Below are 26,089 nucleotides of genomic sequence, written 5' to 3'. Positions count from 1 at the left end.
TAGGAAGTCATTCCTAAAAGAATTTTGCTAATATCCACAACACAGCCCAGTCATGCAGATCTCATTCACATCCAGGTCTGTCAGATGTTCAATGACAATAAATGGAGAAAGCAGATCTTCCCTGCTCTCAGGCCTAAGAAATATCACAGATACATTAATGAAGAATGTGTATGTAAATAATGCATGCTCCAATGCATACCTTAACAAATAAAGAGGTAGTTTTCATTTAAATTACATTTTAGTTAACTGACCGTAATATTTTGAGGAAATATGCAATTGGTCTTCATAAGTTTGTTTTTGAATCATTTAACAGTTTTGATCTCAGAAGCTATCTTGGTTGCTAATGCAGAGACTGTAATATGAAATTACAAAATGGACACTTGCTGATAAACAGCTGTGATACAGGTATGGGATCCATTATCAAAAATCCTGTTATCCAGAAAGAAAAGAATTATGGAAAGACCATCTCCTATAGACTCCATTTTAAGCAAATGATTCTAATGTTTAAAAATGATTTTCAATTTCTCTAGCAATAAAACAGTACCTTGTATTCAATTTTAACTAAGATATAATTAATCCTTATTGGAGGTAAAACAAACCCTATTGGGTTTATTTAATACTTAGATAATTGTTATGTTTATGGAACAATAATTAGTCATTAAAATGTTGAAATGTTCGTGTAGGAGACTCTCATAATTAAGTAAATAAATCCCAATATAAACAGCTGATGTTGCACTTGAATAAGTAGTTCAAATAAATAGTTAAAACAATGTGCTAATAAGTCTAGTCATTTAGTTAATTAGAGGTTAGTGGAATTTACCTTAAGTATTTTTTTTATTCAATTGTAGTGTGACGTTTGCCTTAACTTTAAACCCTATTCTCTTTCCTGCCCTGTCAAGCTGCTCTGCATTGTCATTGCTTGGTATGTCAATTACATAAGCTCATAATAAGTAACTTAAGCTTTTATGTAAATTACAGAAATTATGTAAATTGGAAATATCCACCCGGGCCTCTCGGCTCAAAATTTGGTTGGGCCTGGAAAAACAATTGCGCTTCTCGCTGCCTGTTCACCTATACATATTTTATTATGTTAAACCCTAGAGTTAAAATGGATTTTACTGGGATTATAACTTTGTTTTACATTCTATGCTTAACACAATGAAAGTGCAACATTTGGCCGCCATACTATGTCAGGTTAAACCCCACACCCACATCCATTTATGTTAGGTCATATTTTCATAGGCTAGCACCTACCTGCTGATTGCATTTCTTGGGATATGGGTCTCCTGACCTGGCCTTTGGTCACAGGCTTGATCCTCCTACAGGTAGGGGGGATTAAGACTGCGACTGAGACCAATGCCCGGGTTAGGAGACCCTTCTCCCAAAAAATGCAACCATGTACGAGGTGCCAGTTTATGAAAAATATGATCAGAGGTAAACAGGGCCACAATATGGGGTTTACCTCATAGTGTTGCGGTGACTTGCTAGTATTATGATCATAACTGTAACAAAAACTCCTGTTTCTGAAAATACATTCACTTGCATAGATACTAAAGTACTTATGATTTCAGTTGTCACTGGCAATATGCAGTAAAAGAGGCCTTGGTACAGTAGAATGAGAGACAGTTAGAATTGCTCAATACTAATGGGTGAAACACAGTCGCGTGTCTGTGTGGCTGTTCTTGTTTTTCTGCCTGGAGTTGAGCATGAATGCAGCCCAGCTCCCTTATTCCCTGTGTGTATTTCCTGCAGGGGGCAGTTGCTTAGGTGACCAGCATTCCCCCAGCTCTTCGAGAAGCACACACAAAGCTGTCTGGTTACTGTTCCTCACTATTGTTTACAGGGAAGAGTTACAAAGCTAAGAGAAGCCATTTAGAACTGATACGCACACATTCAATACTGCTAATTATTTAACAACATATATTTTTGTGTACATATATGTTTATATATTGTGCACGTGTGTGTATGGATGCATTCTTCCCCTGTTTTTTTTCAAGGCAAGTCTAATTCTGCGAACAAAGCTGAGGATGTAAATCTATCATGTGCCGACAGTGGATGCCTCCTTTGCTTTCAGAGAGTGAATACAGAACACTGATGCCTTTTATCGCCAATTAAGTAGGTAAGGTGCATTGAGAACCTTTGGCGTGCAGCTCATAATTCAGCCTGCTGTTCCTTTCCAGTGACTAGTGAGAAACAATATCTCCTGTTTGTCTGACAACTCACAGCTAAGCTGTGTTTAAGGATGCAATGAAATGTAAATGCCTTGTGCCTTATTCTGACTTATTTACATATATTACAGGAAGAGTTGTATTTTTTTCAAATGTTATTTATTCTGATTTATATAAGAAATACATATACAGTATGGGCGTGTCAGTCTGTGTGTGTGATTTTATGTACAGGTGTGGGATCTATTATCCAGAAACTCATTTTTACAATTCCCTTTTTCTCTGTAATAATAAAATTCTACCTTGTACTTTATCCTCACTAAAATAAAATAACTTACTGGAGGCAAAACAATCCTACTGGGTTTATTTAATGATTTTTTTTTTTTTTTTTTTTTTTAGCAGGCTTAACATAAGGCTACCATAAGAATTTTACTGTATTAAAAAAAAAAAAAAAAATATATATATATATATATATATATAATACCATATTCTTATTTTCAACAGTCCCAGCAGCTGCTAGGTTGACTTAGTGTGGTTTTAATGATGCATTTAAAGGAAAAAATAACATTTAGGGAATATGATTGTGTAAATGCCTATGCTGTGTTTTACAGTACTCAATGTGAAGATTTTGGCACCAATCAAAATGGAGAAATATGAAAATCTGGGGCTTGTAGGAGAGGGGAGCTATGGAATGGTTATGAAGTGCAGAAACAAGGAGAATGGGAGAATTGTGGCTGTCAAGAAATTTCTTGAAAGTGAAGATGACAAGATGGTTAAAAAGATTGCAATGAGGGAGATCAAATTGCTCAAGGTAAGCGCTGAAAAGTTGAAAACAAAAGAAGCCACAGAATCTGAACCTTGAAATCTATTGGAAGGCAGCAATTCATTATCTACAGATTACACTTTATCCCCATTTTACATTTCTTAGGGGGCCAGAAAAAATGGTGTACAATTCAGGAAAATGTATCATATATATATATATACTGTATATAATAAATATATATATATATATACTGTATTTAATAAATATATATATATATATATATTAATAATAATAATGGTGTAAAATGAGGAAAAACTTAAAATCAGAACCCCCCATTTTACATGTTTTAGGGTGGGGGCAGAAAAAAAGGTAAAATTTAGGAAAATGTAAAATCAGGAAAATGCATTATATATTTTAAAACAATGTTGTAAAATGAGGAGAAACTTGAAAGGGCATGGAGTGATATGTTGCATGCCTTGAGAGCTTGAAAGAGCTAAGCTTTGTCTAGTTCATATACATAATAACCTATTCATTTATATTTCATTTTACCATGCTTCACAACTGAAATGGTTTTTAAAATATTTAAAAATTTAGAGATTCTAACTAATCCCAATTAATTAGGGTCATGATAGTCAGAAGGAATTTGGTTCTTAATCCAGTGGGTCTTAAGTTAAACTCACTATCATATCCCCGTGATATGACATTAAAAACTACTCTTCAAAATATGAATGTACATTAAAAGGTACCTATAGGTCATGTTGGTAGTTTTTTGCTGATAGCGTTGCTTTGTAAGTATCCGTTACTTGCAGTTCCTAAACCTGACTGTTTTGCCAACCTGAATGTCCCTTCTCAGCCTGTCAGTAATAGCTTCTAATGCTAATAGACTTTTGCTGAACAAATATGGCCGTCCCCTCATAGAGGAACATGGGGGATCTGATAGGTATTGTAAAAGCATTGGGCAAATACTTTTAAGGCAAAATTCTAAATAGCATACAAAGACAATGTTATGATGTAAAAAATGGTGTAAGTATCTCTTTAAAACTTTATTATTGAATCATATTTATTTGTTGTTTCCATTATATGGGCAAAATCTAAGTAAAGTTTTGTTCTGGGTATTTGACAACCACTTTCCCTTTTCTTTCCCTTCATACTAATCATTTGTGGACAGAATGCATTTGTACATAAAGAATATGTTGTGAATTGCATAAATGATACATCATTTATAGTTCAGGTACGGGACCTATTATCCAGATTGCTCAGGACCTGGGGTTTTCCAGATAAGTAATCTTTCTGTAATGTGGATCTCGTTACTTTAAGTCTACTCATTTAAACATTAAATAAACCCAAAAGGATTGTTTTGCCTCCAACATGGATTCATGCAGCTTAGTTACCATCAAGTACAAAGGGACTATTTTATTATTACAGAGAAAAAGGAGATGACTTTCTGTATAACAGATCCAATACTTGTTCAGTTTTCAGTATTCAACATAATAGACCTTTACGCATAGTCAAAGTAAGAAGTACACGTCTACCTACCAATCTGACAAGTAACATTTCAGAATTCCCGGCATTCCTCTTTTTTGGCTTCCTAAATCACAATTGAATGCCTAATCTCTATATACACCTTCCAAAAAAGAAAACACATCACATTCTAACCATAATCGGGGCACAAACTTGTTCTACTATATTCTAGTGTATAATATATATATATATATATATATATATATATATATATATCTATTGGTAATTATCTAATGCGGATTTGTGACTGTCTTTTGAGTGGGCTTTCATCATGCAGCTTGAAGAATTACAGGTGTAAGGGCCCTGTTTGAAGGTTAATGTTAATTTTAGTAGTAATGCAAAGTGAGGTGTGTTAACAAAGTTGTAGGTTTGGAGAGGGAGAAAGGAAGAGGAAGTGAAATGGGAAGTCAGTAGTGTGTGGAGTTTTGCAGAAATAAAGAAAAATTTAAATGACAGTGTGACCGCTGAAAGTTAGACCTTGGTTAATATGGACTTGGAGCCTTACAAACATTCTTTATAAACTTACCCTGCACTCCTAACTGCTCTCTTCTGAAAAAAAAATGACAAGCAGAGCTGTCAACCAACCTCATGTCACAAGGGAGATAATGATCCAGATCCAGTTATTTAGTCCTGATTTCCTCTTCACAATAAATGATAAATATTAAATAAAGTCTGAAAAAGGCCTAGAGTGAATTAAAATCTCTTTTATGACATGGGGTTGGTTGACATCTCTGGGCAAGTGTGGTCTTCCATGATATAATTTCAGTTTGTCGGGTATTTTCCTAAAGGAGAAGGAAAGTCATTTTGGCATTTTACTGCCAATAGATTTGCCACATTAGTGCCACCTAGAACACTATATTTATTCTGCAGAAAGCTTTATCATACCAGAGTAAAGAGCCCTATAAGCTTTCTCTGTTTGATTAAGATTGCAGCTGCCATTTTAGCTTGGTCTTCCTAGCTTCCTGCTTGCAGCTCTAGCCATAGTAACTCAGATTACACATCTGTAATCTAAGGGTGGGGGGAGTGAGTTTTATGAATTCTTATGAGAGGGGGGAGCAGGAAAAGGGAGAGAGGAGAGTGCTAAGCAGACTCTGGCCCCAGAAATGAAGGATTTTTTTCTGAGAGAGGAATCCGTTACCGAAGAACATGTTTACAAAAAAGGAGGCAAGAAATCCTGTGTTTCTTTTGATAGAGGACTCAGTACAGCTTTTCTGTGAGTGCTTATGGCTGTATTTACGTAGACCATTCTGATAAAGCTTACTTAATTTTTACCTTTACCTTGAAAGCATCATATGCTATTGTTTTTTACATATACAGTATAATATGCTTACATGCCATATAAGAAAAGAAATTGACTGTCCTTTTTCTAGTAGTGCAATAGGCAAGGATTAGATTATGAAATGTGATATCTCATGGTTTGCTTTAGTGTTTTTTTATATATTCTGGCAAGGGTGGGTGGCCCAGTAAAACATGCTGTGACTTGTGCTGTAGTTAACCTCCAGGTCATTGGGAAAAAGTGATGAAAGCCATGTAACAATCTGCCTATTCAGAGTAGTAATGTTATGCTACTGGCAACTCAGGCAAGCTTTTTGAGCAATTATTAACATGTAAACTAAAATAATTAGCTTGGCTTCTGAGGAGGAGGTGCCCAAACTGGTATTCAGGAGTTTCTAAGCATGAACATCAGTATGTACCTAAGCCAACAGCATACAATCTATGTTTGATTTATGCATCTTAAAGGAACAGTAACACCAAAAAATGAAAATGTTTTAAAGTAATTAAAATATAACTTACTGTTGCCTTGCAAAACTGGTGTTTTTGCTTCAGGAACGCTACTATAGTATGTATAAATATGCTGCTGTTTAGCTATTCAGACCTTGCATTAAAGGAACAGTAACATCAAAAAATTAAAGTGCTTTAAAGTAATTAAAATATAATGTACTGTTGCTCTGCAAAAAACTGGTGTTTTTGCTACAGAAAAGCTACTATATAAATAAGCTGCTGTGTAGCCACGGGGGCAGCCATTTGAGCTGGAAAAAAGGAGAAAAGGCACAGGTTACATAGCAGATAACTAGTAGATAAGCCCCATATAATGGGGGTTTATCTGTTATCTGCTAAGTAACCTGTGCCTTTTCTCCTTTGAATGGCTGCCCCCATGGCTACACAGCAGCTTACTTATATAAACTATAGTAGTCTTTCTGAGGCAAACACACCAGTTGTAGCAATGCAGGGCAACAGTACATTATATTGTAATTACTTTTATACACTTTCATTTTTTGGTGTTACTGTTCCTTTAAGGCAGCCATACCATGACAAATTTTCAGGTGCCGTTTCCAGTCCTTCAGACTGATTTAGCAGCTTATATGCCTGTGTATGGGGACTCCTGATGGGCCTCCCCAACCGATATCTGGCCACAAATAGGTTTATTGATGCAGTCCTGGACAGTTGTAAACAGGGCTGTGGAGTCGGTAGATAAATTCTCCGACTCCTCAGTTTCTGATACTTCCGACTCCGACTCCAACTCCTCTGTTTTTAATATGCTAATGTATTTAGTGAAGCATACAGTCAATGAAAAGCGTGCTTCATAGTCACTCAACATGTTCGTTTATGCACTGCGTGCATTGGGCTTTATTCTTATGGCAGAGAAGTAATTAATTATGACTGTTTGTGAATTGGGACATTTAAACTTACTTTATTTTTTTTTTATTCCCATTTAAATTTAGTAGGAGTCAGTTCATTTTTTGCCAACTCCGACTCCAGGTACCCAAAATTGCCTCCGACTCCTCGACTCCGACTCCACAGCCCTGGTTGTAAAAGAGCTGCACGGACCTAATATTAAAGGAATATGTCTATACCTTTATATTAACTTTAAGTATGATGTAGACAGTAATATTTGGAGACATTTTGCAGTTGATCTTCATCTTCTACCTTTGGTGGTTTTGAATAATTTAATTTTCCAGCAGCTCTACAGTCTGGAATTTTTGCAGCTATCTGATTGCTAAGGTCCATGTTACCATAGCAACCAGAAGGTGGTTTGAATGAGAGACTGGGCTATGAATAGCACAGGGACTAATCAAAGGTTAAAATTTTTAAAATTAGACCAGTTAAAAAGTTGTTAAATACTATATGTTCTTTAACATATTAAAAGTTAACGTAAATGTGAATTACGCATTTAAGTGTGACTATTGGTCATTCCATTGTTGAACTGCAGCTCCCAGAATCTTCCTCGGGCTCTATTCTGTAGTGAAAAAAGGGCTAGAAGCTTCTAAAAAGCAAACTGAATTTTTAAATAGGAATTTTGGCAAGTGCTTTTCCTACTGGTGTTAAATACTTGCCAGAAGAGAACAAGGGGTAGGCAACAGAGGCATCTACCTAGGGTGCAAGAGGGAAGGGGCAGCGTTCAAACAGAACAAATCACTGGCACAGGGGGGGGCAGGATGAGTTTACATATGATCGTCACACTGGGTTTATGCTAGCAGTGGGTGGGAGTAAGATAGTAGGATTGTAGGATTGCCTTGGGCACACATACCATTTGGCCCAGATCTGAATACTTATTGGTTCTATGGTTGTGACTAGGTATATAAAGGAAAGAAAAAAGAAATGAGGATTGAGAATTAAAAACAGTAAGTGGTTTAGCAGTGTTTTGTTTGGTTCTTTTAGACTAGATGAAGCAGAGTGTATTCCTCCATACTGTATCTCTCAAATGCAATGACACTGAGAATTTGCTAAGTGTAATGAACAATAATTAGAGGCTTTCCTGAGTCTGCATTGTTACACTCTGCCCTTTTGGGGTAATAAAAGGAAATTTACCTCCTATGGTAAAGCATTGCCTGAGGCAAGGTGTTTTACTTTAGGTTCATGTAAGAAAATGCCCTGACAGTAACCAGGTGGCTATGAAATATTTGGTTTTAGCAAAAATAGTTATTTCCCTGTTTTATACTAAGATCTAGGGGTTCTAGAGATAGGGGTTGTTTTTTTCTGTTGTATTCACCATCTGCAATACCCTTGGCAACAGGTTAAGGCAAGATACACAGAGGTTTATCAAGCATGAATGATGCAGTAGATGTATGACAGATATGTTATCTACATCACCTTGTACATTTCCAACAAAAGAGAAGTTAATAAGGTGGATTGGGAGATCAGTGGAGTGGTTGATGAGCCAGCAAACCAGAACTTCACTGAAGGGAAGCATGCTCATTTATCTAGCAGCAGAGAGCAGCCCAATATGCATTTACTTCTTGTATGCCATAGCTCTCCAGTTTTAACTTACCCTCATCTGCGTTTTCAGTTTTGAGTCATAATTATCATTTCCATTCTAAATCTAAATATTTCCTTGTTATTTGATACTGGAACCACTTTTAAATGAACTTTCTTTAAAAGCAGCCATAAGCAGAGCTATACTGTATGGCAGTGCTGTCCAACTAATTACATATAGTGGGCTGCATAGTACAGTATATCAGATTTTTGGGGCCTTATTGTATTAAAATGATGTCATATAGTGAAGTCTGTGGAGCCTTTAAGCAGACTGGGAGCCAAAAAAATCCTTTGAATGGCCATATTTAAAACATGGGCCTCTAGTTGGACAGTCATTCTGTACAGTATTTGATGGATACTTTTTGGGTTGACAACCCAAGAACAGCAGAAAGTGTGCCTGGTGTTAGGGTGCATACACCCACACACATTTATGCATGCTTTAACATTGATCATATAGAGGGGGGCTGTGATTTTGTCAGGTGCTATTAATGAGATTCTGAATTAAAGGAAAACTATACTGAATGAATACCTAACTAACAGATAAGTTTTGTTCAGTGACCTGTTAAAATTGGAATATATATACTGTATCAGTAAATATTGCCCTTTTACATCCTTTCCTTTGATCCCCCATTTAGTGTTGGGCTGTTTGCTCCCTCAGAAACTAGAAATAATGCAGCTTTAACTGAAAAAACGCAGATCTCTGTCCATTAATTGGCTGATGTGGCCTAACATGTATGTGTGCCTTGGCTTGTTTGTGTGCACTGTGAATCCTATAATCCCAGGAGGCGGCCCTAATTCTTAAAATGGTAGTTTTCTATTTAGGAGTACCCAATAGCACCAGCTACTAAAGTATATTTTTATGAAAATGGTTTATTAAGATGGAGCAGAATGTTACATATGAACTTGTTTATGCAATATATTTTTCTAGAGACCAACATTGTTTAGGGGTATAGTTTTCCTTTAATTACTAATGAGCCTTATATTGTGAATGTTGTATTCTATATATACAGTATATTGTACATTGGTCCCTAAGCTCAGTAACGGACAGCAGCACAGAGCATGTACAGCGAATCAGCAGAAAAGAAGATGGGGGGCTACTGGGGCATCTTTGGAGACACAGATCTTTCCTGCTAAAGAGCCATGGTTGCCTTGGGCTGGTACAGGACACAGCTACCCAATGTGCAACATTTCTACCCTATTTTTTGTTAAGCTTTAGTTAGTTTAGTCCTTTCTATCCCCTGTTTGCCAGACAATTATGGCCAAATATGGGGTAAAAACTTATTTACTGGCCTGCATATTGTTAGATCTAAAACAAAACTCACACTCAGTCTTTCTTACACACACATAAACAGATCAGACAGTGACACAGGATTTTAGGTGCAAACTAAAAAGTATGAGGCTGCAGCTGCTGCCAGCAGGCCCGGATTTGTGGCAGAGGCACAAAGGCCCGGGCTCAGGCCACCCCGCCGCAGTGAAATTTAGAAATTTTGCTACTATACGGAGCAATGGGGACGTCTCCCCACTGCTCCGTATGGGACTTTAAAAGTGCGCACATGCGCTATTGCACACGGGAAGGGTTGGGGGGTGCAGAATCTGGGGCAGAGATCATGCAATGTTATCAGGAGTGAGGCAGAGAATCAGCAAAGGCTATGATTCTTTACCTGCTTAAACATCATTATGGGAACCTGGGGCCCTTGCTCTTGTCCTGTTTGAGTGGAAAAACTCAAGGGAAGAAGGGCTTGATAACATATAGTTATATAAACCCAGCACACACAACCTATACTGACCTATCTATATACTCGCATACATAAACCATATAAGCCAACATCAATACTAACTGCAGATTTTAGTATCACAATAGCCTTGAATACTATGTATCTATATACTTGGATATATTAGTTATTTAATTATACCAAAAAAGTATGGAAAGAGCGTTGGCGAAGGACTGAGATTCTTAGTTAGTTCCAGATGCTTACTCAAGCAAACCTGTAGCTATTATAATAATTGTTTTCTGTTGGTTTACGCAATGTCAACATAAGTAACGCAACCCATTAAGAGCTAACAGGATGTGTATGGCTATAAATGTAGGGCAGCAGTCTGAAACATTCTTCTGTGGAAATAGAAATGCCTTTTAAGTAATTTCTTAACCATGTTGCTCAAATAAGAATAAGTTAGACTAAAAGCAACATTTTCACCCTAACTTATATTTGTCATAAAATTTGGTAAATTTCTCATACTTGCAAACATTCTTCAAAGCAACTGTGAATTAAATAAAGTGTTATATAAGGGTTTATTTAGAAATGTGATTCACAGACACAGAAATGGCTGCTGTACACAAATGGTCTTATTTTGGATATCTGTAATTATTAATTTGTGTGGGAGCTGCTTACCTATGAGGTAAAAAGAGGTGTGGTTCACAGACTCCAGTCCTACTATGTTCGCAATTCCCCCTGCTCCCTTTAAATTCGGGGAAAATGAAGTACGGGACTGCTACCTCCAAAGAGTCTTATTTAAGCAAATTCTTTTTTTTTTTTCTTTTTTTTTTTTAAAGCTTTTCTTTTTTTTCTGTAATAATAAAATAGTACTTTGTACAGTACAGTACTTGATGGTACCCAGATCTACCATTAATCCATATTGATAGTAAACAAATCCCATTGGGCTTTTGAAACACTGAAATATTTTTAAGTAGAATTTAGATATGTTGAGCAAATTACAGAAAGTCTCTGTATCTGAAATCCTCAGGTCCCAAATATTCCAAATAATAAATTCCATACCTGGAGATAGATGCATATTGATTTGTGAATTACATCTTCAAGGGAATGTTGATCTTTGTATTAACTTTTGGTAAGTTATAGATTAACCTATTCTAAGCAATTTTAAGTTTGCCTTCATTATTTTATATGTTTTTTTAATTATTAGCAATCCTATTCTGCCTATTTCCAACATACAACTGAAAATGCTATTTGGCTTTCTGGTACCAGATAGTTTTTTACCATAAATCATATCAATTGTGATTGTTCCATTTTATTGTTATAATAATTTTAAAGAAGAAGAAGGGTTGCTAAGTTGTTAGGCCATGGACAGGGAATACCAGAAAGGCCAGAAAAGGATGGCGTTGCAGCACTTGGCAGCATAAAGTACCCCAGGGCAGTGGGTTTTTTTGAAGAAGAGGATCAGAAATTTTAGGCTTCCTTTCCCTAGTTGCTAAACTTTATTTGCATGCCCTTTATTTCTCATCTTCCATTCTGACTGCTGTTAGATTGCTATAGTTAATAAACTCTTTAAAAAATGCACACTTAAAACTGGGGCCATACTGTAGCTAGAGTTAATCCCCAGGATACAGATACAGTAGAACCATTTTATGTTTTTCAGGGGACCAGAAAAAATGGTGTAAAATCATGGAAAATGTATAAACAGGGAAATTTTGTATTGGCAGGACCACAAAAAAATGGTGTAAAACTGGGAAAATCTGAAATCAGGGGATGTAAAATCGAAGTATCACTGTGTGTATATTAGAATTTATGCAGTTGGTAAATCTTTTATGGAAGTCTTATACTGTGTATTTATTTATGTTGTATTTTATTTAAAGCAACTACGACATGAAAACCTGGTAAATCTCCTGGAGGTGTGCAAGAAGAAGAAGCGCTGGTATCTAGTGTTTGAATTTGTTGATCGCACTGTATTGGATGACCTGGAACAATTCCCTAATGGGCTAGACTTCAGCAAAGTGCGAAAGTATTTATTTCAGATCATAAGAGGAATAGGGTTTTGCCACAGTCACAATGTAAGGAGCCACATGGCTTTTGCTTTCTTTGCTGTATTGAAATGTAACGAACACATTTATAAATGAATAAAAGGATGTGCATAAATAAAACTACAATTGTTTAATGTAAATGAATGCAAATATTCAAAAAGACACACAGTACTGATATAGTACTACATTTTAAAAATATATTTTGTTTAATAGATTATCCATCGTGACATAAAGCCTGAAAACATTTTAGTATCACACTCTGGGATTGTAAAGCTATGTGATTTCGGATTTGCACGAACCTTGGCTGGACCTGGTGAAGATTACACAGATTATGTGGCAACAAGATGGTACAGGGCACCAGAGCTCTTGGTGGGAGACATCAAGTATGGCAAGTAAGAAATGCATTCAAATGGCAAGTACATTATTCAAGTAAGATTTACAGTTATGCATAGATATGCAGGAGTATGAACTAAATTGTGCTTAGTTATGTGATCTGTGTCACATAATTCACTGCTTGTACAATTTGGTTACACCATAGATTACAGGACCATCAAATTTGACAATTATGTTTTTTCCATGTGTTCATAGACCACAATCTGAGACCATTTGCAATTAGTCTTTATTTTTATTTTTTTTTTTAAATCTGCAACTCTAAGGGGGGAATTCACAAAAATGTCAGTAAAGGAAAAAGTTGTAATTTGCGACTCATCAGCCAATTTTCCATCATTTTTCCGCCTCTACTGACAGTTTTCGAAAAATGTTGTTAAAAAGTGTGCATGGCCATTTTTGTGTGGTTGTATTGAGAAAGGTTTTTGTTAATTCTGTAGAGTGATTAAACTGACTCACACACCCAAGTAAAAATAAATATAATAGATTTATTGATACTTAGCACCGATCACTGAGGGACCCCATCCACTTAATGGCTCAGCAGCAATTCCAACAAAACCAGACACCAGGCACTTTGAAATCCAGGCTGAAGTCAAAGTGCCTCCCCACAAACCCAGCTTTAAATATGCTTTTCCCCACACAAAATACATATAAAAGTACACATATTATCAGCTAGCACTCTATATATCGTAAAATACAGCATTATTGAACACATCATAGCAGTTAGCATACTATATATGGCAAAAATCAAGCATTAAAGAGTGTCGCAGTTCTTGATTTGCTAAAAGCTCTTAGTGCCATTTTTAAGCCAAATTTTCTGCACCATAACGAAAATGTTGGGGGAAAATGTTGATGAGTTCATTTAGTTTAAGTCTGTATATAGAGATTTTTTTGGTGGACTAACAATATTTTTACAGAGCAATAACAATTGTTTATTATGTATACAAGACTTTTTAAAATTTGGCGGCATTATGTAAAATCCATAAAATTATGAGATGCCGTTTGTGAATTTGTCATATTTATGACAGTTTTACAATTTGGTGACCAACAATTTTAAGAAAAACTGTGTATTTACTGACACTTTTGTGAATTCCCTCCTAAGGCTTGCATTTTCAACAACTGCTGTCTGGTTCCTATAACTTAACTAGCCTAGCAACCAGGCAGCAGTTTAGAAGTCAAACTTGAAGAACAACAGTAAAGAACCTAAAAAGAAAGCTACGCAAATAAAAATAACAATTAAACTGAAACCTCACGGATGAGGTTATGGTAGCTGAAGTCAGTTAGCATAACAATCGGACATCAAGAACCGAAGAACTGCTATGCATGGGCCTCATATAGTTTCTGTTTTCATTTTTATCAGAGCAGTTGATGTATGGGCTATTGGCTGCATAGTGACTGAAATGCTTACAGCACAACCACTTTTTCCCGGTGATTCTGATATTGATCAATTACACCATATTGTTAAGTGTCAAGGTAAGTATCATTGCTCAGCCTTCTCAGTTTCCTTATTAGATCTAATTTTGTCATAACAGAAAAAGAACAGTGCCAGTAAAAAATAGAAAGTGTTAAATATCCTAGGTTCCACATTGCTTTTTTATCATAATGGCTGTGAAAGGAGAATGAGCAGAGATAGAAGTGTATATGCATGTGCATTTGTAAGGATAATTATGTTGTCATAACATAAAAATATGAACATAATAGGAGGCATTTACTGTTCCCCCTTGCAGAAGTGCAAGAGCACTTCCTGATCAGCCGATGACATGAACTTAACCACAGTTTGATCAACCAAATGCATAGTTTGTCATTTAGTCAAAAATTGACCCCCAAAAAAAATCTGTGCGTATGTAACTTGCTTTAGTATAAAGTGGGGTACATATAGCAGGGCCTTTGGCCAAAAATGTATGCACTTTTTTGGGTTCTCGCAAACCCATTTGCAATTTTCTTAATAATAATGCATCTTTTTACTGGGTATAATAGTAAGTCCACTCAGACCATGATTACACTGGTGTGTAGCAAAAAATTCAAAATTTTGAGTCTCCGCCAGAAATTATATCACCTTTATAGGACCGCAATCCTTTAATACTTAAATAAGTTTGGCAATGTAAACCAGTGCAATTAGCATTAGAATTTATTAATCCGCCCTTTAGCATCAGCTTTTATGAAGGCAAACTTAATTTTCTGCTTCATGATTTGTGACAAGCCCTATGCTTAGCTGTTCAACAGCAGTGTCACTGACATTCCTAACACAATCCAATATCATTAGCTCCTGTGACAATGGTAAAGGCCTGGCTCATTATTACTACAGAGATGCTAAACCTTTAGGCTGCTGCAGTTCAACATATACAATTCGGCTATTATAACCATATTAATTTATAGGCTTTAGTTTTGCTCAGTGTTTGTAGGACCAAAAATTCCCAGTGAAATACCTTGAATTTAAAGGCAAAAGTAAAAAAAGCTTCTGTAAACTAAAGATCTGTTTGTGGACTTGTATGTACTGAAGAAAAAGGATTTGGAATTTGGTTTTACTGTAATTCTCTTTTGCAATGTTTAATCAGCTTGAGACTAAGGCACAACATCAGATGTTGTTGTCAATTATCACATTCCTTGGGCTCATATTACTCACTAAGATTATTAATAACAGGGCTAGCTGGTCTTTTGAACAAGAGTTGTGAAACTGTTTAAGATACAAGAAAAGGCTCTTTATTGATTTGTGAAAATATTTATGTAAATTATACTTAGGAGTCATTACTAATATAATCATGTGTTTCAGGTAACCTAACACCAAGGCATCAGGAGTTGTTCTACAGAAACCCTATGTTTGCAGGTTTTTCTTTGCCAGACATGAAAGAAGCTGAATCCCTTGAATGGAGATATCCAAAACTCTCTCCAATAATGTTAGATTTAGCTAAGGTAATACCTAACATTTCCATTTCACCTGGTTGCTAAGGACACTGTCTCACGGCCGCCAGAAATTAGAATATACCCAGTACTAGATTTTTCTGGTTATTTTTGTCAAATTTCTTTTTATTCAAACCCTTTCCTATTCATCTGTCAGCTTGCAATTCAATTTGCCATTCATTTGCCTGCTAGGAAAAGTAGTGTACAACAGTAGGAGTCCCCAACCTTTCTTACTCATGAGCCACAGTCAAATGTAAAAAGACTTGCGGAGCAACACAAGCATCATAAAAGTTATTGGGGGTAGAAATGAAGAGCTGTGATTGGCTATTTGTCTCTATGCAGACTATCTGCCTACAGGAGGCTTTGTTTGGTAGTTCTTAATTAATGAAAAATTGCCACCAAGCCAGGAATTCAAAAAATAACTACCTGCTTTGAGGCCACTGGGAGCAATAGCCATGGGGTTGGTGAGCAATGTGTTTTTCACAAGCCACTGGTTAGGCATCACTGATATACTGCATTGTACTAATATCATTACAGTAAAAGGGAATGGCTTCTACTGATTATGTCCTAAACCAGTGATCCCAAACCAGTGGCTTGTGAGTAACATGTTGCTCACAAACCCCTTGGATGTTACTCCCAGTGGCCTTAAAGCAGGTGCTTATTTTTGAATTTCTAGCTTGGAGTTTCTGTTGCATAAAAACCAGATGTACTGCCAAGCAGAGCCTCCTATAGGCTGTCAGTCCTCAAGAGAGGCTACAAAAAGCCAATCACAGCCCTTTTTTGGAACTCCCAGGAACTTTTTTATGTTCAAATCTTTTTACAGTTTTATGTGGCTCACAGGTAAAAAAAAGGTTGGAGATCCCTGTCGGATCTTTGCACAATTAGGCAATTTTTGTTTGGTCCCCATTAAGATCCCTCAAGCATATCAGGCCACATCAAGCCTTCCGATTAGTATGTGAACGAGCCCTGATAAGATACAGATTTAGGCAGGCTATAACTTTGGGCCCCATAAACAGGCCAACAAGTTGCTGACTCATTTAAAGTGGCCTAAATATGCCCACATTTAACCAACATTAATTAGGCTTTCTAACATAGATGGCGTATGATTTTTAATTAGGGTTTTTCAGTGTTCTAAATGTTCTTTCCTTGCATTGCTTGCTGATTCAGAAATAACCTTGAGGTTGACAAAATAATAATAGCTACATGGTGCATTACATCCAAGTTATATAATAGCAAGATGAAAAATCTAATTTAAAAAAATGCTCACAAATTAAACCCTATATCATGCTGGTTTGTCCTATAAACCTTTAGATTTATTTTGCCAGCAGTGTCAGTTTTTACAGAGGGCTATGGACTACTCTTCTATAAATTGAAGGGTAGAACATTGCCTATTTATATATCCCAGTTATATGATGTAGTGAATGGACTAGCTCATTAGAAGTAATTACCAAACAAACCTAATATATCCTTGGTCAAAGGATAGTAGTTGTTGGCAAAATGTGGACTGGGCTTTTTCACCCATCTCTGACTTTGTTTTCTTTTAGTTGAGCTTCGATATTAAGGGGTAGTTACCCATTCAATTGACTTTTAGTATGGTGTAGACGGTGATATTCTGGGACAGTTTGCATTTAGTCTTCATTTTAATTTAGTGTTTTTTTAATTATGTAGCTTTTTGTTTGGAATTGCAGTAGCTAATGTATCTTTACTAGGGTCCAATTTACCCTGGCAACCATTTAGCAGTTAGAATGACAAACTTGACGATGAACAGGAGAGAGCCTGAAAAGAAATTTAAGGAGGGCCATGCTTATAGGCACATGTGGGCACGTACAGAGTAAATACAGACTGTGCAAACTGTACTGTGAATGCACTGGTTGACATAGGGGGGTGGTCCAATCTAGTACCTAGGATGGCACCGGGCTGAAATACAGGCTGAATTTAAGTACTGTAATAAAAAGCAATGATTAAAAAAAAAAAGACCAGCTTTTTTGGTACAAACAGTAGGTGCTTCTCAGCTTTCTCTCTTTATAGTTCATCCACGATTATAAGCAAGCTGCAACAATTAACTACAATCTTATGTTTTACTGTATTAAACTTGTGTGGAGGGTACCAATGCTTGTGTGGCTGTAGAAATTAGAACTAATAAGTGCTAAAATATATAGCTGCGTGAGAGTAACTAGTTAAATTAAATGCTTGACAATATAGCTTTTAGGTATTTATAATAAGAGTGAGGTTTTTATTTAGCAGCACAAACCTGGAGCTCTGAGTGCGCATGATAAGTTACTTGAAGAGTGTTTGATCATTATTCTGCAACATGAATGTTGTTTCTGGGGGATGCTATCATTTCATTTCTAATAAAATCTGACCACTTTTTGTAGAGCTGCTTGCATATTGATCCAGACAAGCGGCCGGCCTGCATGACCCTGTTACTGCATGAACTTTTTACAAAAGACAGTTTCTCTGAAAGGTTGGTATCTGAATACTTCTTGATAACTGCTTCTGATCTACATTAAAACATATAATAACACATCTTATTAAAGGAACATTCTTAAAAGTACTAATACACGTATAATAAATAAATATATAATAAAACACGTTTTAATGTAGCCCCCTATTTAAAAAAGCAGCTATGGTTTATTGATATATAAATATATAATATTTATTTGGAACTGATAGCTATGGCTGAAAAATACATGATAGAGACCTGGTTTTATTCAGTTTTATTCTGGCCTGGTGCCAGGGCCTATTTTTAATCCTGGACCTGCCTAAAAACTATGTGCTAGTAACACAGAGCATCCTATCAGCAGTTATATTTTGCTGCTCTTCTTAAACTTAAACTACTGAAAGAAAAACCAATTGGTTTCTTTGGGTTATCCTTACTATAAATAACACCCTTATTACTTTGAGTGGTACCTTCCCTCTCTTCCAGCATCCTCTATATTCAAAGCATTGTACAAATCATTATCTTTTTAATGAGTGAACAATATTGTAGATTATAGTAGCATATTGATATGGCTCATTAAAAATCTGAAAAGTTCAACAAAGCCTTGTTTCAATTTCTCAGATTCTCCCAGGAAATCAGAGCAAAATTGCAAAACCTTCCCAAAGACAACTCTTTGCAATCCAAAAAACTAAAAAACCACAAAAAGGAAAAAGAAGATTATGCAATAGAAAATAAGACTACAGCATTCCAGGTCAGTAAATAAAAAAAAAAAAGGGGGGGGGGGGGAACTGCATGGGCTTTTTGTTTAATTTGATTTTACTGCAGTCCTCTCCTCTTGGTACAGCAGTTATGGCTCATATTCCATTCATATACCAATCTATGGGCTCTTCAGTATAGTGTGAATAGTTTAAGATTATGTGTGAAAAAAACTGGGAACACATCTTGAAAATCATTTATAGAATAATGTTTAAATCATCTACTTGCTGTTTTTACTAAAACTAAAATATTAACCTCAACACAAGTGACCAACTGCGTGATTGTTTGTTTTGTCTCACCAGTAGGGATTTACAAATCCACTATTTTGGGATTTATCTAACATTTTGTTGGGATATATATATGCAACAGCATTCATTATTAAACTTTGTTCGCTATATAAAAACTGCCATAAGATGGCACTGTGAATCTTGTTAATGTGTATGTTTCTTTATATCTGTTGTATTATTGCATTCTGTTCTTTTTCTCTGTCTTCTTTCTTCCAACGTACTGGTTCTTGATATCCACACTGTATTATCCCTGTGTGATTCACCAGTAAAACCTTCTCACAAGTTGCTGTGTGATCATTATAAAGACCACCTCTGTCAACAATGTTGAATGAATTCCGGTGAACCCCAAACCTAATCAAAACCCTAATTAGCATATGCAAATCAGGATAAAGAAGGGTTAAAAAGAACCACATGCTATGCGTGGGTAAAAAACATTCCAATTTCCTTGTTCATGTGACCAAAAGTCAGATGGATTTAAGGGTTTGTATTTGATTCAGCCTGAATCCTGCTGAGAAAGGCACCGAATCTGGGATTCGGCGCATTCCTACTTTCCTATACCCCCTTCATCCTGTTATGCAAACAGATGCACTCATTGGTAAGTAATAACATTTTCTCAAGGAATGTGCTTGATATGTTGTTGTGATGTGTTAAAATAAAGCCAAAACACACACACTAGGGTTTACACTTTTCTTTTTCTTTTATTAGCAGTGCTTAGGCTGGGTGGCAACCCTAATGCACACAAAAAAAACCCAAATTAGCATATACCTCGGTCCTTACTGCAGTTCCAACAATGCTTCTCCCCACAACTTCTTTGCTGCCTTTTCTGCCAAGTAAAGTGTGTTACTTAGTGTGAGCTGCATTCTTATTGTATATTTTACATAGCATGTCTCTCTGTGGTCTAGAACACCAGTACATGCATTGTAAAATACAGTTGAATCAGGCATGTTTATAAACATAGGCTCCAAACATTTTATATAATTGGAGGGCCATAAATATCCATCGTCCTAACTCTGATCTCTCTCTTAACTGTTACAAAAAAAAATTACCATGGCATCATTTACTGTATTGGTTATGCCAGCTAGGCTGATTAAATACCAGCCAGGTGGCAAGCTTAGCAGGACATAGTGAGAAAATGATAAGAGCAGCTCATCGTTCCCAGACATATGAGAATCTGTCACGCCAGAGCAGCTTAAACCATGGCAACATATTGTTATTTGCATCTAAGTTTCCCAGCAGTCACGAGAGAACTTAGTATTTAATATGCCTCTGCTTTATCTGATTCCTGCAGGAATGCAACTTTGACTCGAAAATAAAAGAGATAAAACCCACAAAAGTGAAAATAATAAAAACTGATATGGAGAAGAGTGAGAAGAGCGACGCATTTTCCAACAGCTTTTACAGTAGCAGCACGAACCAGAATAAAATTGCATCGCACGTTGCATTAAAAGAGACTAGTAACAGTCTGGATCTTCACAAAAGTGCTGGGATAATTCCGCTAATTAACTACAACTTAACTGCCATATCCCCATATATGAACTCCAATGCAAGCACTGTCTCTGGCATAGGGCATGGTAATTTCAGGTACTTAGTGAATACTTTGTGCAACTCTTTTATGTAGGATTCAACATTCCTCTCTTCTGTGTAGGACTCTGCATTCCACTCTTCTATGTAGGAATCTAAATTCTATTTTGTTTGTGGGAGTGTTTATTCCATTCTTCTAAATAGGATTCTACATTCTACTCTTCTGTGTAAGAGTGTACATTCCACTCTTCTATGTAAGATTCTACATTCCACTCTTCTATGTAGGACACTTCTGTTTCTCTTCCCTCACCTTCCCCTTAGATTAGTATCCCCCATACATGTACCCTTTGAAAAAGAATACACCACAGTTCCCAGCAATTAACTACACTTGCCTCGATGCACACAGAAAGTACTGTGAAGAGGTAGGAAAATTGCAATTGCAGGAATAATAAAGAACAACCACCCCTTAGCTCAGTTCCTCCTTACAGTTTTTACTCACTTGGTCAGTTATTCAAGGCATAGCAAAGGCTTCATTTAATAAAGGTACTTGAGTCAACATGCACTCCTTATAGTTGTGCCTTCCTCTTGTCTCTTGCTCTGAACCGAGTGTTACTACACCTTTTAAAGCAGAGAAACGTTGAATCAACCAAAGCCTCATATCCAGGTGGTAGCTCCAGGTTTCCCACAGCAGCCTATGTAAATAAAAGAAGCAATTTTAAGTCTAAAAAACTCCCAAAAGAAATACATTGATTCCCACAAAGAATATCTTGTGTACAATGCTATCTGTGCACTACAGGGTTCTCCTCCACTGCTTTTCTGGGCTGGTTCCCTATTAAAGGACAATCACATTTGGTAGTTTGGGGTTACATCTTATTAAACAGTAATTATAGTAATTGGCTATAAATGCTCTTTAGAGTATGTGTTAATAAACCTGCCGAACTGGTAACTACAAGTCTAGGAGTACAGGAATTAGTTTCTTACTGAATCCAGTGACAAAGATGAGAGAAGTCACATAAATACCTGATTCATGAAATCTATAAAGAAAATATTGTTTGAGGAAAATTTAGGAAAAATTTGTATTTCTCTTTTAAAGTTAAGTTACTTGTTTTATGGGTTGTGCAAAAAATGTATTATTAACTAGAATATAGGTTCACACTGTCAGGCTGCCCCTAAAGGAGACAAAAGTGGTGCATAGAGGGGGACCAGCATAAAAAATATTTGGGTGAATGCTCTCTTGCCAAACAGGATACTCTAAGAATACTACTAGGGAAATAACAAGTGCAAAATGTTCCCTAGGTGAAGTATGCATAGTATCCAACCAGATCTTTACATCAGACCAGAATATGTTGACTGGTATTTATATCATTATGTGTTACTAGAGCAAACGTTACACCTTACCCATAATGTATCTCAATCTTGTCAGAACTGAAGGTCTGAACATTATAGGCCTCATTTACATAAAGTTTGAGTTCAATCAGTTTTTTTTCCCCCCCAGAATTCCAGTGTCCCAGCAGTTGCAAGGGGGCTTGATGCTACTGCACTGCATCTTGCCTTGCAAGTGACATTTGCACCTAATTTTTTTAGGCACATGTGTGCCGAGCATATTGATTCTGGGTGCCAAGGGAACCCTAAAGATGCCACCTGGTGAGGAGGTGGTAGTAACTCCAGGGTTCCCCAGCATCAATAAGCACAGCACCACTCAGTTTGTAATGAAAGGTAGGAAAGACTAAACTCCACTGAGTGCAGCTGCCCCGAAGTACAAAGAATGCATTCTGACATATATGGATATGACCATAAAATGCTACACAAGCAGTTCAGGCAGAGTATATATTAGCTGTACAAACTTTATTAATGATGCATTTTTGCTTTGTTTATTAAAGGGGAGAAGATAAAAGTAAACTGTATAGCAATTCCTTAAAGAAAAGTGGAAAACCTGCCACAGGAAGTCATTATAATCAGAATTTAGCACCTCTGGTAAGTTTCTACCAATATGTCCCAGTAAATTAGAACATTATGTAAAATCCATGCATTTATAAAAAAATCAGCTTATTTAATATAGTGCTACTGCTAATTTTCAAGCAAGCGGCCTATGCCATATAATACAGAGACCAAAGAGCAGCCAATGCTTACAATGGATAACTGGTACCTTAAACAGATAAATCGGCACATACATAATAAATACACAAAAGTTATGGGATACTATCAAATACAAAGTGTTTATCTGTGTCCCATCTAACTAGGTTGACAAGAGTCCTCTACAAAGAAGCAAGAAAAGATGGGACTTTTCTAAGGCTGAGATGCGGTTACCAGAGCTTCACTACAGTCATTTACCAGAACTAAAAGGCACAGATTGTGGGACACTTTTTTGTGGTAGGTTCTGAGTCTCAGTATTGCAGCATTGTAGGCTGGGGATTAATTAGGCTATAAACGCTCACTTCAGTTTTCCTGAGAATAAACCTTGCAAAATGATGAAATCCAGTTTGGACCTGTTATCCAGAATGCTCGGGACCTGAGGTTTTCCAGATAAGGGGTCTTTCCATAATTTGCATCTCCATAACTTAAGTCTGCTAAAAATCATTCAAACATTGAATAAACCCAATAGGATTGTTTTTACCCCGATAAGGATTAATTATATGTTAGTTGGGGTCAAGTAGAGGGTACTGTTTTATTATTACAGAGAAAAAGAGAATCATTTTTAAAAAATTAGAATTATTTGCTTATAATGGAGTCTATGGGAGATGGCCTTTTCGTAATTCGGAACTTTCTGGATAACAGGTTTCCGGATAAGGGATCCCATACCTGTATTATTATTGTTGTTAACACATATTTATAAAGCACCAACATATGCCACAGTGCTGTGCAATAAAGAGGTGCAAACACTGAAGATACAGATTTACATACAGAACAACCAATAACTAATACAAGAGGTAAGCAGGGCCCTGGTTGATAAATGAGAACGAATAGCGCAGCTAGCACTTTCAGTTGTTACATATTAATTGCACACTCTTTGTAGTAGCGTAATGTGTCTATGATAAAATACACATAAAGGAGGTTATAATGCAGGTCTTAACCTTGGGAACCTAAATACAGGAAAAGGGAACTTCGCTGATGATATTCATACATAGACAAGTATGGCCAACGTCTGTCATTACATGTCTTGTGAGTTAATCTAAATAAATATGTTTTTTTCTTGCAGCTCAAAGTTCTAAGCTGACAAAGAAGGATAGCAGGCCAGTACACGAACCCCGAATTCCATCTCTTGCCATAAGTGAGCCTTACAATGCAAGCATGGCCTTGCCACAGGTTGGATATCTATTTTCAAGCAGGCATTACATTTTAAAATACTTTTGTCATTCATTTGCCATTTGGCAAACTGGCATTTAATGCTTTAAGTTAGAAGGCTTTAAATATGGGTCTATGTAATAAAAAGCACTAAGTGTGCCCAGGTGCAGAAACCCAGAGCAACTGATCAGCAGGTAGCATTTGCTGGTTACCTGTTTAAATGGAAACATCTTATTGGTTACTATGGGTTACTTCTCCTGGGCAAACTTAGTGCCTTTTATTACATTTGGGGATATTTCTATGTCTAATTTGTTTTTCAATCTGAGATTTTATTTTGTGATGGAAGCAGGAATGTAACAATCTACTTATTCCCCCCTAACCTGTTACAATAACAGTGACTATTACTTTAACTTCTGTCTGTTGAGGGTCCAGTAGGTGCTCTTTTAGGGCCTGAGAGAGAATTTCTGCTGATGGGAGTGTAATCGGCATTAGGGCAACGTGACACCAGGAAATGTGTTATTGACAAGGGCACGTCAAAATCCATTGTTGATAATTACAGTTGCCAGAAGTATGGCATACCTTCATATTTGTGGCAGTCTTTAAATACCTGTGATTCCAGACCAATTATTGTAGTTACTTTTATGTAAGGCTACTATACAGTGACATAACACCTGATGTGAAATTGGACTTAGAGTTTCTCCAGTTACTTTCAGTTTCTCATAGTTTCCATATGTGGTCTTCATCAATTGAATGCTACCAATGAAGCTCATAGGCAGGCATTATTATACTGAGGAGGAAAGCCTTGGGCCTGCCATGGTTATATTTTATGCACAGCAATGTAGAAGCAAGAACTTGATTTGTATGAGTTTAAAGGAGAAGGAAAGTCAAAATCTATTAAGCAGACTATTAAATAGTACTACTATTGCTGTGTAAAAACGCTATATTCCTGGCATACTAGAAACTACACACTTGTTTCAGTGAACGGTGCTGCCATCTTGTCCAGCATGTAAGATGGGGTATTGCTGAAAAGCAATCGGATCACCCTTCATATTTTTGCCTGACACGTGTCTCCCCCTTCTGCCACAACCCCCCCCCAACTTATCCTTTTTTAGTTGGGATAAGTTCTCTATGCACTGTGCACTTGTGCAAGCTAAGGATCTGGTCGTAGTGTCTGTGCAGGAGCATTGCATTATGGGAATCTTCTCTACACAGCTCAGAGTTTTTTTTTCCTGTTTGGCTTCTGATCTTCTGAACAGGTGAAATATGGGGAGAATATTATGGGGCACTATTGAGACAATTGAAGGTATGGCTGCAGCTTGAGATTAACTCTTTACTAGCCTTTCCTTCTGCTTTAACACAACATTAATGATGCAACGTTATATATAATTGTATAAATCACTTTTTTTTTATTAATCAAATACATTTTTTGTCTGTTTGCAGGTTTTAGGAAACTCATTGCAAGAGACGCCAGATGCAAATTTCCCTCCAGTGGAGCACTAGTGAAAAAAAAAAAATTACAAATGATATTTTCTACCAGTGGTAGAATTAAGCACTAGGAACTCAGTTCAGAGTTAAAGGATGGCCCTCCAAAGTATATTATACAGATATCTGGCCTGTATTAAAGTCATAAAAAGTAGGGTATCATGGTCTCAGTGACTGTCACTGCAATCCAACTCAATACTGTTATTTGTTGCAAGATTAAAAAGCAGTATGCTATGCCTATTAGGTCTGATATCTTGTATCAGTAAATCTCATTCTGGGCACAACATGTTGTAGCTTTATTGTTCTGGTTTTAATAAAAACATATAACAGTAAATGCTGAGTTCAACTCTATTTTGAAACTATTGCTTTATGCCTGATGGTTACTGAAATGTATATTTGTTATGAGATTCCTTTTTTACTGTCTTCTACACTTAGTATAATGTACAGCTCAGTATCATGTACAGTACCCACCCTGAAATATCCAGCTCAGACTTGTTGTCTGGCTAGAGATACCTCTCCCAAAGAAGCTTTAGGAATATGTACCAAACATAGATAAATATATTTATGTTTTGTACCCAC

The 26,089-nt window shown here is 36.5% G+C and overlaps 1 protein-coding gene across 2 annotated transcripts; it reads left to right on the top strand.

The window, feature by feature from the left end:
* Window positions 1-1,659: 1,659 nt before the first annotated feature.
* cdkl2 (cyclin dependent kinase like 2) lies at window positions 1,660-25,843 on the top strand. 2 transcript variants are annotated; one of them, XM_018096364.2, is made up of 13 exons: window positions 1,660-2,115; window positions 2,777-2,976; window positions 12,293-12,487; window positions 12,671-12,849; window positions 14,205-14,317; window positions 15,615-15,754; window positions 18,118-18,206; window positions 18,804-18,933; window positions 20,514-20,806; window positions 22,627-22,720; window positions 22,987-23,116; window positions 23,943-24,049; window positions 25,469-25,843. In XM_018096364.2, the coding sequence occupies exons 2-13, from the start codon at window positions 2,809-2,811 to the stop codon at window positions 25,526-25,528; spliced, it is 1,698 nt and encodes a 565-aa protein (XP_017951853.2). In that variant the 5' UTR covers window positions 1,660-2,115; window positions 2,777-2,808; the 3' UTR covers window positions 25,529-25,843. The 2 variants fall into 2 exon arrangements, with proteins under 2 accessions (XP_017951853.2, XP_002938668.2); XM_002938622.5 differs by having other exon boundaries at window positions 1,661-2,119.
* The last annotated feature ends 246 nt before the right edge of the window (window positions 25,844-26,089 follow it).

Source organism: Xenopus tropicalis, chromosome 1 (genome assembly GCF_000004195.4).
Source record: "Xenopus tropicalis strain Nigerian chromosome 1, UCB_Xtro_10.0, whole genome shotgun sequence".
In the NCBI taxonomy this organism is placed as follows: Eukaryota; Metazoa; Chordata; class Amphibia; order Anura; family Pipidae; genus Xenopus; species Xenopus tropicalis.
Note: the sequence above shows the minus strand (reverse complement) of the source record. Positions and strands in the feature narration are given on the sequence as shown.